Here is a 14,530-nt window from a genome sequence, read left to right as displayed (position 1 = left end):
TAAAGGTTCCCAATTTATGCAATGAATACAAAAGCCCCGACATGGAGTGGATATTGTAGAAAGATATATAGAGAGAAAATTACCCCTTTAAAAAAGTCAGTAAGAAGCTTTCTCTTCCTGACTGCGAGTGGACGTTTATTAATCTACATTTTTTAGCGCTCTTTAAGCTAGTGCTACACTTTGCGCGTCAGCGAGTGCGCGAGGATCCAGGTCTCCCATTTTTTGTGACTGCGCGGACAAGTACGCGTCCATGTCTATGTACGCGTCCAAACTGGAGTTTAACCGAGCCTTTATAGGCTACTTTCCGCGTCTGCGAGTGCGCAAGGGTCCGGGTCCACGAGACATAAAAATCGTCATCGGAGGGTGTACGCAGAAGCTCCTTGCGGACTATGGAAGGCCAAGAGGGCCAAAGAGGGTGAAATATGCGTGAAAATTCATGTGTTTTTGGCCCTCTTGGCCTTCCATATTGAGCCTTTATACTTTCCACGAGTGCGTGAGGGTCCGCTAGGCTCAGCGTGACATAAAAATGGTCATCGGAGGGTGTGCGCGGAGGCTCCTTGCGGGCGTCCGCGTACTTCCCATTTTTTGCGTCACTATAGGTTAAAACCGTGAAAGCACTGGAAAAAGCCGATCTACTGCGCATGCGTGGAACGCGTTCGCCGAGCGGACCTCACCAGACAGTATAAATACAAGTAGTCCGCGTCAGTGCTGTCCATGTAAGCATCCAAACTGGAGTACTTCCAAACTTCACACTGCACACGTCTGCAGCACGTTACGGCTACACCAGCCGCGACGCGTTTACACCAGCCGCGATGCGGCGCGTTTTAGATGCGGCTCTCCGCGCCGCTTCACTAAAGATAGGCGCCGAGTCTATTTTTGACGGACACCGCGTCCAAGCCGCACCGTAAATACAAAATAAAAGTTAAAAAAATCCTGTCAATTTCAAAATAAACACCCTGTGCAAACTCCCAATTGTATTGCACACCAATATAACCTTGGTAGAAACCCCAAATCAAGAAAAAACACGTCTGACAGGCAAATCACAGCCGAAACGCGCCGCAGACGTGTGCAGTGTAAATAAGATGTGGAACGGACGTTACATTAAGCCATTCAATTTGTATTATGCATTTCCTGAACATGTTCTTGCTAACTAATCAAACACTTTATTTGAACAAACTACTGATCTATAAAACACAATCAGAAAGAGCTATAATTTAAGTACACATATAAAAGGAATTTTTCTTCAGTGACAAATCTTTAATTGTTTTATTTACACAAAAAAATTTAATATTATATTTTAAGCAATATAAGGGTATAATTTAAGGGTATACCTGAACATTTACGTTTATGTGAATTCTGTGATCTCAAGGTTGTGGAAGATGAATTTCACTTTGTTTTTTATTGCCCTTTATACTATGATTTAAGGAACTATCTTTTTGAATTAGTTCAGTTAAAAAATCCTGATATATTTTGGAAATATGAAGGGGAGATTTTGTGCTGGCTGTTTGATAATCATGTTTTTGCTTTGGCAAAATTTATAGAAAAAGCCTGGTGTTTACGGCAAAGTATTCTGTATCCTGTATGATATCCCGTATGTCATTTCTATTTGTATGTGTATTTATCTTTGTGGTTTAGTTATACTATGTTGGAGATTTTGTCTTATATCACGTGGCTATTTTGGAGATATGTGTGAAGCTGTTGTGTCTAATAAGCCCATGAGGGCTGGGCACCATAAAAGGTGTTTGACACTCAAATAAACAATAACTAACTAACTAACTTAAGCATAGTTTAACGAGGAGGTACGCTTCTTCTTCTTCTTCTTCTTCTTCTTCTTCTTCATTCAAAGGGAAATTTACCAAATAAAACACTCCATTACTGCCACCCAGACACTCTCCAAGCTCCTCGCCCCAGAAATAAAGCAATTTTTATTAAGCAGGTAAAATTTCCTACTTTAAACAAATACCCATTTAAATGCTTAGGATGTTAGTGTTGTAAGAATGTTCAGGGAGACTTTAAATTTAAAAACTGTGTCTCGTTAGGCAATGTTTTCTCAGTTAAATCATAACATTTCCTATTGATTCAATATAACGGTGAGCTTCACTAGGGAATACCAATATGGCGGCGCGGTGGCTTCACTGTTTATGACGTCACGAGCTATCCAGTCATTTTATAGATCAGTGGTCACGGTTTTATTTTGCTCTGCTCGTTGATTTCCCGGAAGTGACGCATGCGCTGATTTGTGTTTGTTTTCCTGACAGTCGCGGCCGTGTTGCGCTTCAAACTGCCAGAAATCAGCAGACATGCAGGTAAACACTGTTTAAACGCTTTATTACTGCACTTTACACCATTAAATAAAACAGAGGACGGTGTTAATGAGCGTTAAACGCCGCAGTGCTGAGCCTTTTATGCAGATGCTAATGTTAGCATAGAATCAGCAGCTTTATTTATTCATATCAGCTGATTCATGTCAGATGAAGATGATTTTCATATGCGAAGATGACTGTGATGACTCTGGTGTTTTCACTTAATAATTACACCTGATATGATTTTTGCTGTTCGGAAATCTGAATGGCTGTGTGTCAAAGCTAATGCCTAACGTTACCTAGAAAGAGCGCATGTTTGTCTTCATAGGGAAGCGTAAGATAAAAAAATCATGCAAGTCATAACTATGATATAAAATGTAAACGTTATAACAAAAAGTCAATATTATGACATACAACGGCGAAATTATGAGTCATGAGATACAGTCATAACTATGGCGTAAAATGTAAATATTATGACAGAATCAAAATGATGACATTCATAGTTATGACATATTGAGATGGAAGAAACTGTTACATAATATAATACTATGATAAAAATCGAAATTATGAAAACCGTCAGATAAAAAGGAAAATTATAAGAAAAAATGTAAAAATTATGACTTTTTATGCCATGACTATGACTTGAAATGATTTACAAAAGCATGTTTTTTGGGACTTTGTGTGAGTGTGTTAGAGTTTTTAGTGTTTGAGTGTGTGTGAGAGAGTGTGTGTGTGTGACAGAGAGAGAGTGAGTGAGTGAGTGAGTGTTTGTTTGTTTGTGTGTGTGTGTGTGTGTCGTTGTGTGTGTGTGTGAGTGAGTGTGTGTGTGAGTGAGTGAGTGAGTGAGTGAGTGAGTGAGTGAGTGAGTGAGAGAGAGAGTGAGAGAGAGTGTGTGTGAGAGAGAGAGAGAGAGTGTGTGAGGTGAGTGAGTGTGTGTGTGTGTGTGTGTGTGAGAGAGAGAGAGGAGAGATAGTGTGTGTGTGTGTGTGTGTGTGTGTGAGAGAGAGAGAGAGAGAGAGAGTGAGAGTGAGTGAGTGAGTGAGTGTGTGTTTGTTTGTGTGTGTGTCTATTTGTGTGTGAGAGAGTGTGTGTGAGAGAGTGAGTGAGTGAGTGAGTGAGTGTGTGTTTGTTTGTGTGTGTGTCTATTTGTGTGTGAGAGAGAGTGTGTGTGAGTGAGAGAGAGAGAGAGTGAGTGTGTGTGTGAGTGAGTGAGAGAGAGAGAGTGTGTGTGTGTGTGTGTGTGTGTGTGTGTGTGTGTGTGTGTGTGTGTGTGACTGTGTGTGTGAGGGAGAGTGTGTGTGATAACGTACAGCGATGTGAGTCTCAGTGTTCTGCTGTATATTTAGGTGTCGAGGCTCTGCTTAAATGCAGTGTGTGTTTTATATCAGTTTAAACAGCAAATATGTACACCTCGATGTCATTGAGCTGATGTGTGATGATGTCATTGAGCTGATGTGTGATGATGTCATTGAGCTGATGTGTGATGTCATTGAGCTGATGTGTGATGTCATTGAGCTGATGTGTGATGTCATTGAGTTGATGTGTGATGATGTCATTGAGCTGATGTGTGATGTCATTGAGCTGATGTGTGATGTCATTGAGCTGATGTGTGATGTCATTGAGTTGATGTGTGATGATGTCATTGAGTTGATGTGTGATGATGTCATTGAGCTGATGTGTGATGTCATTGAGCTGATGTGTGATGTCATTGAGCTGATGTGTGATGTCATTGAGTTGATGTGTGATGATGTCATTGAGTTGATGTGTGATGATGTCATTGAGCTGATGTGTGATGATGTCATTGAGTTGATGTGTGATGATGTCATTGAGTTGATGTGTGATGATGTCATTGAGTTGATGTGTGATGATGTCATTGAGTTGATGTGTGATGATGTCATTGAGTTGATGTGTGATGATGTCATTGAGTTGATGTGTGATGATGTCATTGAGCTGATATGTGATCAGGGTGGGAAATTAACTTTTTTGCCCACCAGCCACAGTGGCTGCTGGATGCCCAATTTTACCAGCCACTTGTATTTTTTACCAGCCACTTTTTCTGGAATTCAAATTTTTGAATGAGAACTGTGACTTTGATAACATTGACGTCCATTACAAATATGTCATTCGTTTTATCGATTTAACAATATGAGTTATGCTGCACTCAGGCGCCAATTTATGTTTTCCTCCGTGGATGCTCACGCCCTTTAAAAAGAAAAAAAAAAAGAGCACTATTAGCACAAACAGGGCTACCATAATATGTAAGCAACATGTATGTACATGTTTGTATTTTTGAGAGAATTTTATGCATGGTTATTTTACAGTTTATTTTTTAATATTAGTTAAGTCTGTATGACCATAAACGATGGAGTATTTAAATGTATTTTCATGCTATTTGAAAAAAATCCAGCAAAACGCACCCGCGCGTTTGTCGACCCCAGAGGGTTAACTCGATAATAAAGTAGGCTATCTTTCAACTCAGGACAGCACCACTTCTCACAAATACAGATAGGATTGGAGATGAAAAGTTTAACTGACACGTAATGAGCTCCGGAGCACCCACGGTATCGGCTCCTATCCTAGCCGCTGCTAAAACTATCGCTAAACTAAAAAAATGATAGCTATCTAGTAGGGCTGTCACTTTTGTGAAAAAATCCTGTTCGATTTTTGAGACGTATGTGTTCATTGAATCGATTGTAAAATCGATTTTTCCATGTCTAACGACGTTTCCATTTTCAACACCAAATATTGGCAAATCCACGGACAACTAACAGGCATTAGGACGAACGTAAAGAGGGCGCTTGAGACGCGCACAAGTCAGCAATATTTCTGATGATTTATTGGCGTGAAGTTTTTTGCACAATGACAAACAGGAGTGCAGCATTCAAGGATTGAAATTAACACCCGCCAAATTCGGATAAAAATGAACCTTGGCGGGTTACGCTGTCATATCACGAGCCAATTTGGCAGGTTTCTATGTTTACCCACTTTGCTGGGGAAGTTCGTGTATGCCAAATCTGCGTGGATTTAGCGCAAATACGCAACTAGTGAGTCCTCGTGATATATTAAATACAGCGTATTGCGCAGAATCTGCGCATTTCTGGCTTGCTTGAACACACACGTCACTAAGCAACAAATAACGGCGCCCTTGTTTACTTGCACTGAAGTAATAGCGAATATTAAAAAGCATCCGGTTAACAGAAAAGACATTGTTATTTTCCAACATCCTACATGTTCTGTGTACTGTATTGATCTGTCTATCTAAAAAACATTTTTGGTTAAAAAAAAGGCAGTTAAAATCGATTCTCTATTTTCGTTTTCGAAACTTGTGTTGGTTGGTCCGATCGATTCTGCAATCGATTTTCGAACGTAAAGTGACAGCCCTACTACCTAGCCATCACAAAACACAACTTCAAGTTAGTAATTTACTTACTTGCACATCCAAACGTAGTCCCGAAAAGGTCTGCCTTTTTGCCGATCGCATGGACGTTTCTGAATAGAATTGGTCATATTCATTGACTCTATTTTAAGGTTAGTTGTTCCTCTAACGAACGAATTGTTTGCATTTTTGGACGACGCATAGGTTCGACAGTAAGCGAACTAAGCGAACCCTCGTTTTCCCTTCGTCATCAATGCGCCACTTGTTCGAAAAGTACCTTCACTTTTTATTTACTTCGCCCTCAAAAGGTTGTACATTCATATACTGCTGACTCCGCGGCGGGCCTCTTAACACAGTCACCGGGTATATTTTTTTAATTTTCCTTTCGTCTGTACCTCAGCTATATGCGTCACGGTCCGTTCAGCGCCGTGTCCGTGCGCTGTGTCCGTAAAGCACAGCGCTGAAAACCAATCAAATTAGTTACTCGACAAAAGTGCATTATTTTTACTTAGCAACAGCATTCTTTGACAAAAGATGTCCAATCCGGTACAAGGAATGTTTTAAGTAGTAACCAATAAAAATATGTTTTACAATTTACCCGTCACTGTGGCTGGTATACAAGGCAAAGTCACCCGCCACTTTGAAAAAGTACCAGCCATTGGCTGGTGGCGGGTGCTAATTTCCCACCCTGTGTGATGATGTCACAGTTGATGTGTGATAATGTCATTGAGTTGATGTGTGATGTCATTGAGCTGATGTGTGATGATGTCATTGAGTTGATGTGTGATGTCATTGAGTTGATGTGTGATGATGTCATTGAGCTGATGTGTGATGATGTCATTGAGCTGATGTGTGATGATGTCATTGAGCTGAGGTGTGATGTCATTGAGCTGATGTGATGATGTCACCGCTCTCCATTTGAACTCCAGCTCTTCACTGGCAGCATTGATCATGTGATTGTGTTCACATACAGGATTGGCAGAGTGTTAATGACCAGAAAAGAACTTTAAGTATTCTCATTTGTTAAGATTAGTTAATGCATTAGTTAACACTTTTTTTACTGCATTTATTCACTTTGATGATATCAGTTGATGATAAATCACATTAATTGACAGTGTTGTGAGTTCTCTAATGTTAACCGATTAGATAATGTTAATACATGTGTTGTTCATGAGGCTGAGAAATTAGTTTTTATGAGAGTAACATCTGAGTCTGACGGGTTTCATGAGTTTGTTTGTCCCTGAAGAACTGAAGAAAGCTGCGGATTTACACACTCAAGATCCTGTTACTCTCATCACTGAAACAGAATAAAAGTCTGCAGCCTATAATATCTCGACAGTATTTTATTGGCATCTTTTGAAACACTGATTGATCGATTAAATGAGACATGATTGATTACAGGAAGTTGTTCTGAATATTTCAACATTCCTTCTGATGTTCATTGATGTTTATTTGCTGCTGTAACTAGTAGTCAAGAGATGATCGGTTCATCTGTCACACACATTAAACACACAAACACACATTTACTGGGTTTAGTGAGGAAACTGACAGGATATGAAAGCTGATACTTTGTTTAAAATCAGAAGTATCAAAGGTTATTGTGATTATTGGATGGCAGGAGCTACAAATAATGTTAAGTGAAGTTTTGTTCATTCATCAACTGAAAACAGCATCTAAAAGATCAATCTGGTGATTTAAAAGATTAGTTCACTTCAGAATAAAAATCTCCTGATGATTTACTCTCCTCACGTCATCCAAGATGTTCATGCGTTTCTTTCTTCAGTCGTAAAGAAATGAAGGTTTTTGAGGAAAACACTCCAGGATTTTCTCCATATAGTGACTTCAATGGAGTCCAACGGGTCGAAGGTCCAAATGTGAGTTTCAGTGCATCTTCAAAGTCTCGACACGATCCAGCAGAGGAATAAGAGTCTGATCTAGACAAACCAGCGCACATTTATAACTAAATAAACATTTATATACTTTAACCACTAATGCTTGAAAAGGTTGTAAGGTCAATCATGACGTAGGCGTAAGAACCGACCCAGTGTTTACAAAGCGAATGTGCAACGACTGAGTCACACGCCATTTACAAAATAAATAAATAAAAGGTAAAACAACGATGTCGGATGATTTTGAAGTTTGAGGAGAAAATGAAATGAGAGCTTTTCACTCTACATTTATAAACCGGAACACGCGTGACCTTTCACCCTGATCACGTAATGTGTGTCGCATCACAGCTCGTGCAAGACCAGCATTAGTGGTTAAAAGTATATAAATGTTTATTGAGTTATAAATGTGCGCTGGTTTGTCTAGATCAGACTCTTATTCCTCGGCTGGATCGTGTCGAGACTTTGAAGCTGCACTGAAACTCACATTTGGACCTTCGACCCGTTGGACTCCATTGAAGTCACTATATGGAGAAAATCCTGGAGTGTTTTCCTCAAAAACCTTCATTTCTTTCCCACTGAAGAAAGAAACGCATGAATATCTTGGATGACGTGAGGAGAGTAAATCATCAGGAGATTTTAACTCTGAAGTGAACTGGTCAATATCGGTTCACTAGTGCTGAGCGACACTAGTAGGGTTAGTAGTGTTATCGTCAAGTCTCCTTCATTTAAACAGCGCTTTAACAATATAGAGTTTCAAAGCAGCTTTACAGTGATAATAGGAGTTTAAAGTAACAGAGATAGTTCAGGCTTTACAGCAGATCTAGAATAAAGTTATTGTCCAGATAAAGTTAGTTTTGATTGAATCACTTCTGTTGTAAAGATCATTAGTTATGAACTCAGGGGCCGCTAACACGACACCGTTCTAACAGGAAACTGTGTGTAATCTTGTCTTGTGTGTGTCAGATGGAGCAGTCGGCGAAGTCGTACATGTTTGCGAGTCTGACGCGGCCTCACTCCGAGCAGCTCCTGCAGGGTCTGCAACTCCTGCGACAGGACCATGAGCTCTGCGACATCGTGCTGCGGGTCGGAGACGCCAAGATCCACGCGCACAAGGTGGTGCTAGCTAGCATTAGCCCATACTTCAAGGCCATGTTCACGGGAAACCTGTCCGAGAAGGAGACGTCAGAGGTGGAGTTCCAGTGCGTCGATGAAGCCGCGCTCAAGGTGAACACAGCGGGTTAAAGGGGCGGTTGATTATGATTATAATTTCACTTTTTTAACTTTAATTAGTGTGTAATGTTGCTGTTTGAGCATAAACAACATCTGCAAAGTTACAACGCTCAAAGTTCAAAGCAAAGGGAGATTTTCTTTTACAGAAATCGCTTTTTAAGGACTACAACAAACGGCTTGTAGGAACTACACGACATTCCTCCCGGGTTAGTGACATCACAAACCCTAAAATTAACATAATCCCCGCCCCCGGGAACAATATTTATAGATTATCATGACGGAATATGCTAATCAATGACTAAAGATAGTTAACTCCACATCAGCAACATAAATTCATCAACTCACCATTCAGAAATGTCCGGTTGCTTCTACATGTTGTCACTTCTTCTTGAGTCTTTCCATCTTTGTATGACACACATACACAAGCTCTTGTAGCTCCGCCCCCTGCACCGGGAGCAGCAGCTCATTTGCATTTAAAGAGACTCACACAAAAACGGTGCGTTTTTGCTCACCCTCAAAAAGCGACAATTTTAACATGCTATATAAAAAAATATCTGTGGGGTATTTTGTGCTAAAATTTCACAGACACACTCTGGGGACATCAGAGATTTATTTTACATCTTGTGAAAAGGGCATGTAAAGACTCTGGGCGGATCTAATCCGTGGGGAATTTGCATATCATAATTAATAATTGGTAATTAATAATTGTTCATACATGTTTGGATTAGATCAGTCTTACATGTTAATAAAACTCCCGATAAGGGATGATATGTAATTTTACCTGCATGCATGCTTGTGTATCCTTGCACTTAACCACAAGTTGATTGCAATTACCTGCACGGACCACGTTTTACAAACCAGGCAAAATTAATTAGCTCAATTGTCAGACTAATATCTGTGGGAATCCACAATATCATCTTACTTTATAGGATTTCAGGAAAAGCAATTCTGTGGCCACAAGAATTGGGTTTCCTGCCCTATAAACACATACTCTTTAAAGTATCTTTAATTTGTAAGCTTGTTGCTATAAGATCTTTTGGCACTTAAGGGACTTAAATGAGCAAAAAGGCAGTACATCAATCAGATGAATATAATGAATTTAATAAGGCAGAACTACTTATGTATTTACTACGGTTACATGGGATATATGTATTTACAAACATAATAAACAACAATACACGATAAGGCATCGATGAATGAGAAATGCATAGAGTGTGGACAATGGAAACACGTGTGAGAGGGGAAGGGACAGAGAGAGAGAGAGAGAGAGAGAGAGAGAGAGAGCATTGGCAACATTCCCCTGACAGTCCCCTGCCTGTGACAACACGAAAACATCATCTTAATGCTTCTTAGAAGCTCTATAAAGAGATATACTTAAGTTTCTGGGTCTCTCTGTGTCGTGGCATTCCTGCGCGTGCGTGAGCGGAGTCCTTTAGGAAGCGTCACTGGGTGCTGCTTGGCGCGCGTTGAACGGAGTTTCCAAGTCTTTGGGGTAACATTACCAAAGGAAAATAGTTCGGCTAAGTTTGTTTCACTTTGTGGAAGTGAACAGAGTCGACTACGGAAAACAAAACTTTGACTAACAAAGAAAAGAAATAAAGATCTCTACGGGGAAATCACGCGGAGTTAACGTCACATCTTCGCATGGCCGGTGAAGACGCGTGTGTGCGTCTCTCGCCACGTGGTCACGTGCGCGTGTTTCTCCTTCAAAACGAGCGCGCGCTCGTTTAAAGGTCCCTTGTAGATGGATTTGCTGAAGAGATATGTCACGCGGTGTTCTTTTCACTCGTCGATTGGAATTAAACACGGAGACTTATCTAAGACTGAAAAACACAAACTAAACTAGAAACAAATAAAAGAAAGGCGAAGAGCTCGCCCGGAGGCGAGACCCTACATTTTTGACAGTCAGAGTAACAGAGAGACGAGCGGAGGGGGGAAGCGTCATTTATCACCTTGGAGAAATCCGGCCTCTTCCTGTTGACTTGGCCAATTAGAGGGTTGGAATTTCACAGGCGGGACTTTGGTTTTTATTGCTCTTTGTCTAAGAGAGAGACATTTGAAACCGACGAAATTAGGGTGTTTAAGAGCAGAATCTTCACAATTCTTATAATACTAATGTGTCACAAGTTTAGCAAAATGTAATGTCAATTAACAAATGGGGAATGAAGATTGGAGTTTATCAAGACCAAACTTGCCACAAATGGATTTGGTTAAACATTAAACATTATCGCATTAGAGTTGTCGAGAAACATAGACCAAACCACAAAAAGGCAACTCATGAAATAGGGAACTTAGATACATTGTTAATACAATTCTCAAGTGGATATATAATAGCATATACTGTATATATATGAATACAGGATTCATTTCTCCTCCTTGGTTAGAATTCAGAGAGGGTGGCAGTTCTGTGAACATTCCTTTGGGTCGTAAACGCCGTTATCTAAGAACACCAGTGATGTTAGTTTTGGTCTCTTTTCACTCCAAAGATGGAAAACATAGTAAACTATATTTTTCATTAACTTCTTACATATATTTGGCTCGAGCAAGTTGAGCGATTTCGTTTAATACCAATCACTCCGTGTTTGTTACGCATACAAGGATATATATAAACTCTTAGACCTTTATAGAAGTCCGCAAGGTTCAACTACATAACTAACAGTCCTAGATAGACAGGATACAGTATAAACTTCAAACGTACAGGAATACATCATGTTTACATTTCATAATCACTCATTTCTGGGTTTTAATGTTATAGATGCATATATGTGTGTGTGTGTGTGTGTGTGAGTGTGTGTTGTCCATTTGCGCATCTGGCATTCCTTCCTCGCTGGGAGGGGGGTTTGGAGATAACGGTCTTCTTGGATGTTGGCTCGCGAACAAATCAGGATCGCGCGAGGATCTCTGTGGGGACTCATTACGCTGTAAAGGTGTCACAAACTAATCTACCCTCCAGACTGGCTGGCGCTAACGGAAGATTTAGAATTGGAAGAGTCATAGGTTGGGGTTTTAGAAACCCCTGTTAACGTGTGTTTATTGTGTTAAGGAATGCTGACTCCATGATTCTGCGCTCATACCCTACATTCCCCCTTTTCGTCGGATGACGTCTCTGCGGAGACATCATCGGACGACAATCATCACAATGGCGGATGGCAGGTGAATCATGAGGGTTTTGTAGCAGGTGGTTATTGAGGCTGAGGGCTCAGCTCGATGAGATTCAAAGCGGTGTCTGGTGTGATCCCCTCTTTCCGGGGGTTCCGTCGGAAACCTCCAGACACTGCTTTCTTGAGCTTGGCTGTCGATGTTCGCATCTCGTTGAGCCTCCTATACAGGATGAAGGCCAGGCCTAGTGACAGGATGTGGCTGACTACCATAGAGATACACAGCGCGGTGTCGGCTGCGGTCCAGGCTTGGACAACAGGTGAGGTGTATTTGTAGAGGGTCAGTTGGCGTGGTGACGGCGGAAGCCAGCACCGTTTGGACAAGGCTTAAGGGTATCAGGTACGGTGGAATCCTTCCCATGGCTAGGCTGTCAATGGAAGAGCTCACCTCCCGCAGCATGTCTGCCATCAGGGCTGTGACCAGCTGAGTTTGAGCAAAGTCATTCTGGAAAACCGTAAACAGCTGTTTCATAGAGTTCACGGTCTGGTTCAGCAGGACGCTGTGAGTGTTGAGAACCACCACAGTTCCCCTCAAAGTCTTGCCGATGGTCTGAAGGGAGGCACTTTGTGTGTTGAGTTGCTCTTTTATCTGTGGGATTTCAGTCCGGATTTCGGCCACGTGCCGTCTCACGGTGGCTAAGTTCACTGAGTTGACACTAGACCTACCAATGTTGAACAGAGTTCCGACGGCAGCGGCGGCTCCGAGCAAAGCTCCAAGGAACCGTTTGGAGCGGCGGTTGTGTCCACTTAGCTCCGCTTGTGTGACAGTCATTTTCTCAAGTTGGTTGAGCATGTGCCTGACATCGGCCTCAGCGTGAGTGAGGGAGTCCTCTGTCCATCGGGCACCGGCCCAACTGTATTGGGCCACTGCGCTGGGGTAATGTGCTCTGTAAACATTACGCGGGTCTAGTCGAACATATACTTTCTGGGTGTGGGTCCGGCAGTTGGTGATCAGGAGTCCCGGTTGTTCCCTCAGGACGATGCCTGATGCCGGACCTGGTGAGATGTCCGATTGCGGCTGGCCTCTGGTCGACTGAAGGCACAGGATGGCAAACCACAGCAGCATCCTGGTAAAAGTGAAAGGGAGAGAGAAAGAGAAAGGGAGGAAAAATTTCAGCGAGTGTCGTCCTTGGTTGGCTAGGACAGTCTTTCCGCTTTTGAGGACGCCGGTATGCCACTTGGTTCGGTGTCTTGCAAGTGTCTCTGGTGCTGCGGTGTGCAGCACATGGTGCGTCATGGGCATACATTGGCATGACCCCCCTTTTGCACTGTGGCACCACAAGCTGTGGCGCAGTGATGGCATCAGGTGCAGAACGCTGAATGTTGTTTTGTGCACGCAGCATGTGCCGGTAGACGTCGGTTGTCTGGGGCATTGGTTGTCGGTGGGTGCAGACGGCGTTCGTGGGTGGTTGGAGGGGTATGAGAGGTGGTTTCTCAGTGTCCATTGTTTGTCATAGTCTTTGGTAAGCTGGAACGTTAAGGTCAGGTTAAACAGAGGCTCTGTGACATTTTGTCGCACTTGGGGTGAGACTAATGCATGACCCTAAAAGTTCAGAACCAAGGTTTAATGGGTTCGCTAGGAATGTAGCATAAAGCTATGCGTTTCACGTGTATCTAGCTAGTGAAGTGTGTCTTGTATCCTTATCATCTTAGCTGTGGATGTTAGGAGGCTAAGACTTATGTGGTTCCGAGAGTATTTCCCGGAAAGGGCATAGCCGAGATGAAATAATTTAGTCATAAGAACCATCTTAAGTCAGTTATTTCTCAGGACTTAACTAGTGGTTCACTACGGCTTGACGAAGTGAATGATAGGGGGAAAAAGGACAGCTTTCCTATTCAAATTAGGCTTATTATCAATCCTCAGGACTATAGTTATGCCCTAGTAATCGTTGAAATTACTTGTGTTGCAGGGTCATAAAAATTAGTGCACTTGTTGAAAATAAACAAAATCACAAATAAAGGTGTCTGTTTCCTTTCTGGGCCCTATGGGAAATGGAACCACATTCCAACAAGAGAGGAAATGGAATTGAATCATATAGATGACCGAAAAGACAAGGTAATAGCTGAATACTATTATTATTAAAGTAAAAATAAAACGTGGGTGAGTGGTCACAACAGCGGGAATGATCTGAATGTGAGAATAGTCAGTAGCACTAGTGACTAAACTTTGAATTCGCTTGGACCAACACTCGATGGTGGGTTACAGCGGTTGCGTGTTCAAGACCACTTTGTGTGTCCCTTCAAATGTTTAGTCAACATGCTGATGAAAATTCTCATTACTATACAGATTCTTCTCTAGCTACACATTTTACATGTACTTAAGCTTAAGTTTAATTGGCGATTTAGCCTACAGTGCTCAGCAAGGCCTATGCCTAACTAGTGAAGGTGAACTTTAGCTGAGTAGAATTGAAAGTACGGAAAGTGAAGAATTACAAACCCTAACTGGGGTTAAAGAAAGTATTCTAGAATACTTTGGGCTGTATAAACAGCAGCTGTAATTAAGGCTTAAAGTAAATGATGCTAACTGTAGAAGTTATTATTTAGCTTAGCCTAAGCGGGATGGATGTTAGGTTA

General features: G+C 41.6%; 1 protein-coding gene across 1 annotated transcript in view; it reads left to right on the top strand.

Annotated features, from left to right (window-relative positions):
- The first annotated feature begins 2,201 nt into the window (after positions 1–2,201).
- Positions 2,202–14,530, top strand: part of klhl28 (kelch like family member 28) — a 32,706-nt gene continuing 20,377 nt past the window's right edge. The window contains exons 1-2 of the mRNA XM_077221700.1: positions 2,202–2,306; positions 8,532–8,792. Coding sequence (XP_077077815.1) covers positions 2,301–2,306; positions 8,532–8,792 — 267 coding nt within the window. The 5' untranslated portion in view covers positions 2,202–2,300. The remainder of the gene's footprint in view (positions 2,307–8,531; positions 8,793–14,530) is intronic.

Source organism: Siphateles boraxobius, unplaced genomic scaffold (assembly GCF_051911475.1).
Source record: "Siphateles boraxobius isolate OS27281-9 unplaced genomic scaffold, OSU_SipBor_1 85, whole genome shotgun sequence".
In the NCBI taxonomy this organism is placed as follows: Eukaryota; Metazoa; Chordata; class Actinopteri; order Cypriniformes; family Leuciscidae; genus Siphateles; species Siphateles boraxobius.
This window is presented reverse-complemented; position numbering and strand designations above follow the sequence as displayed.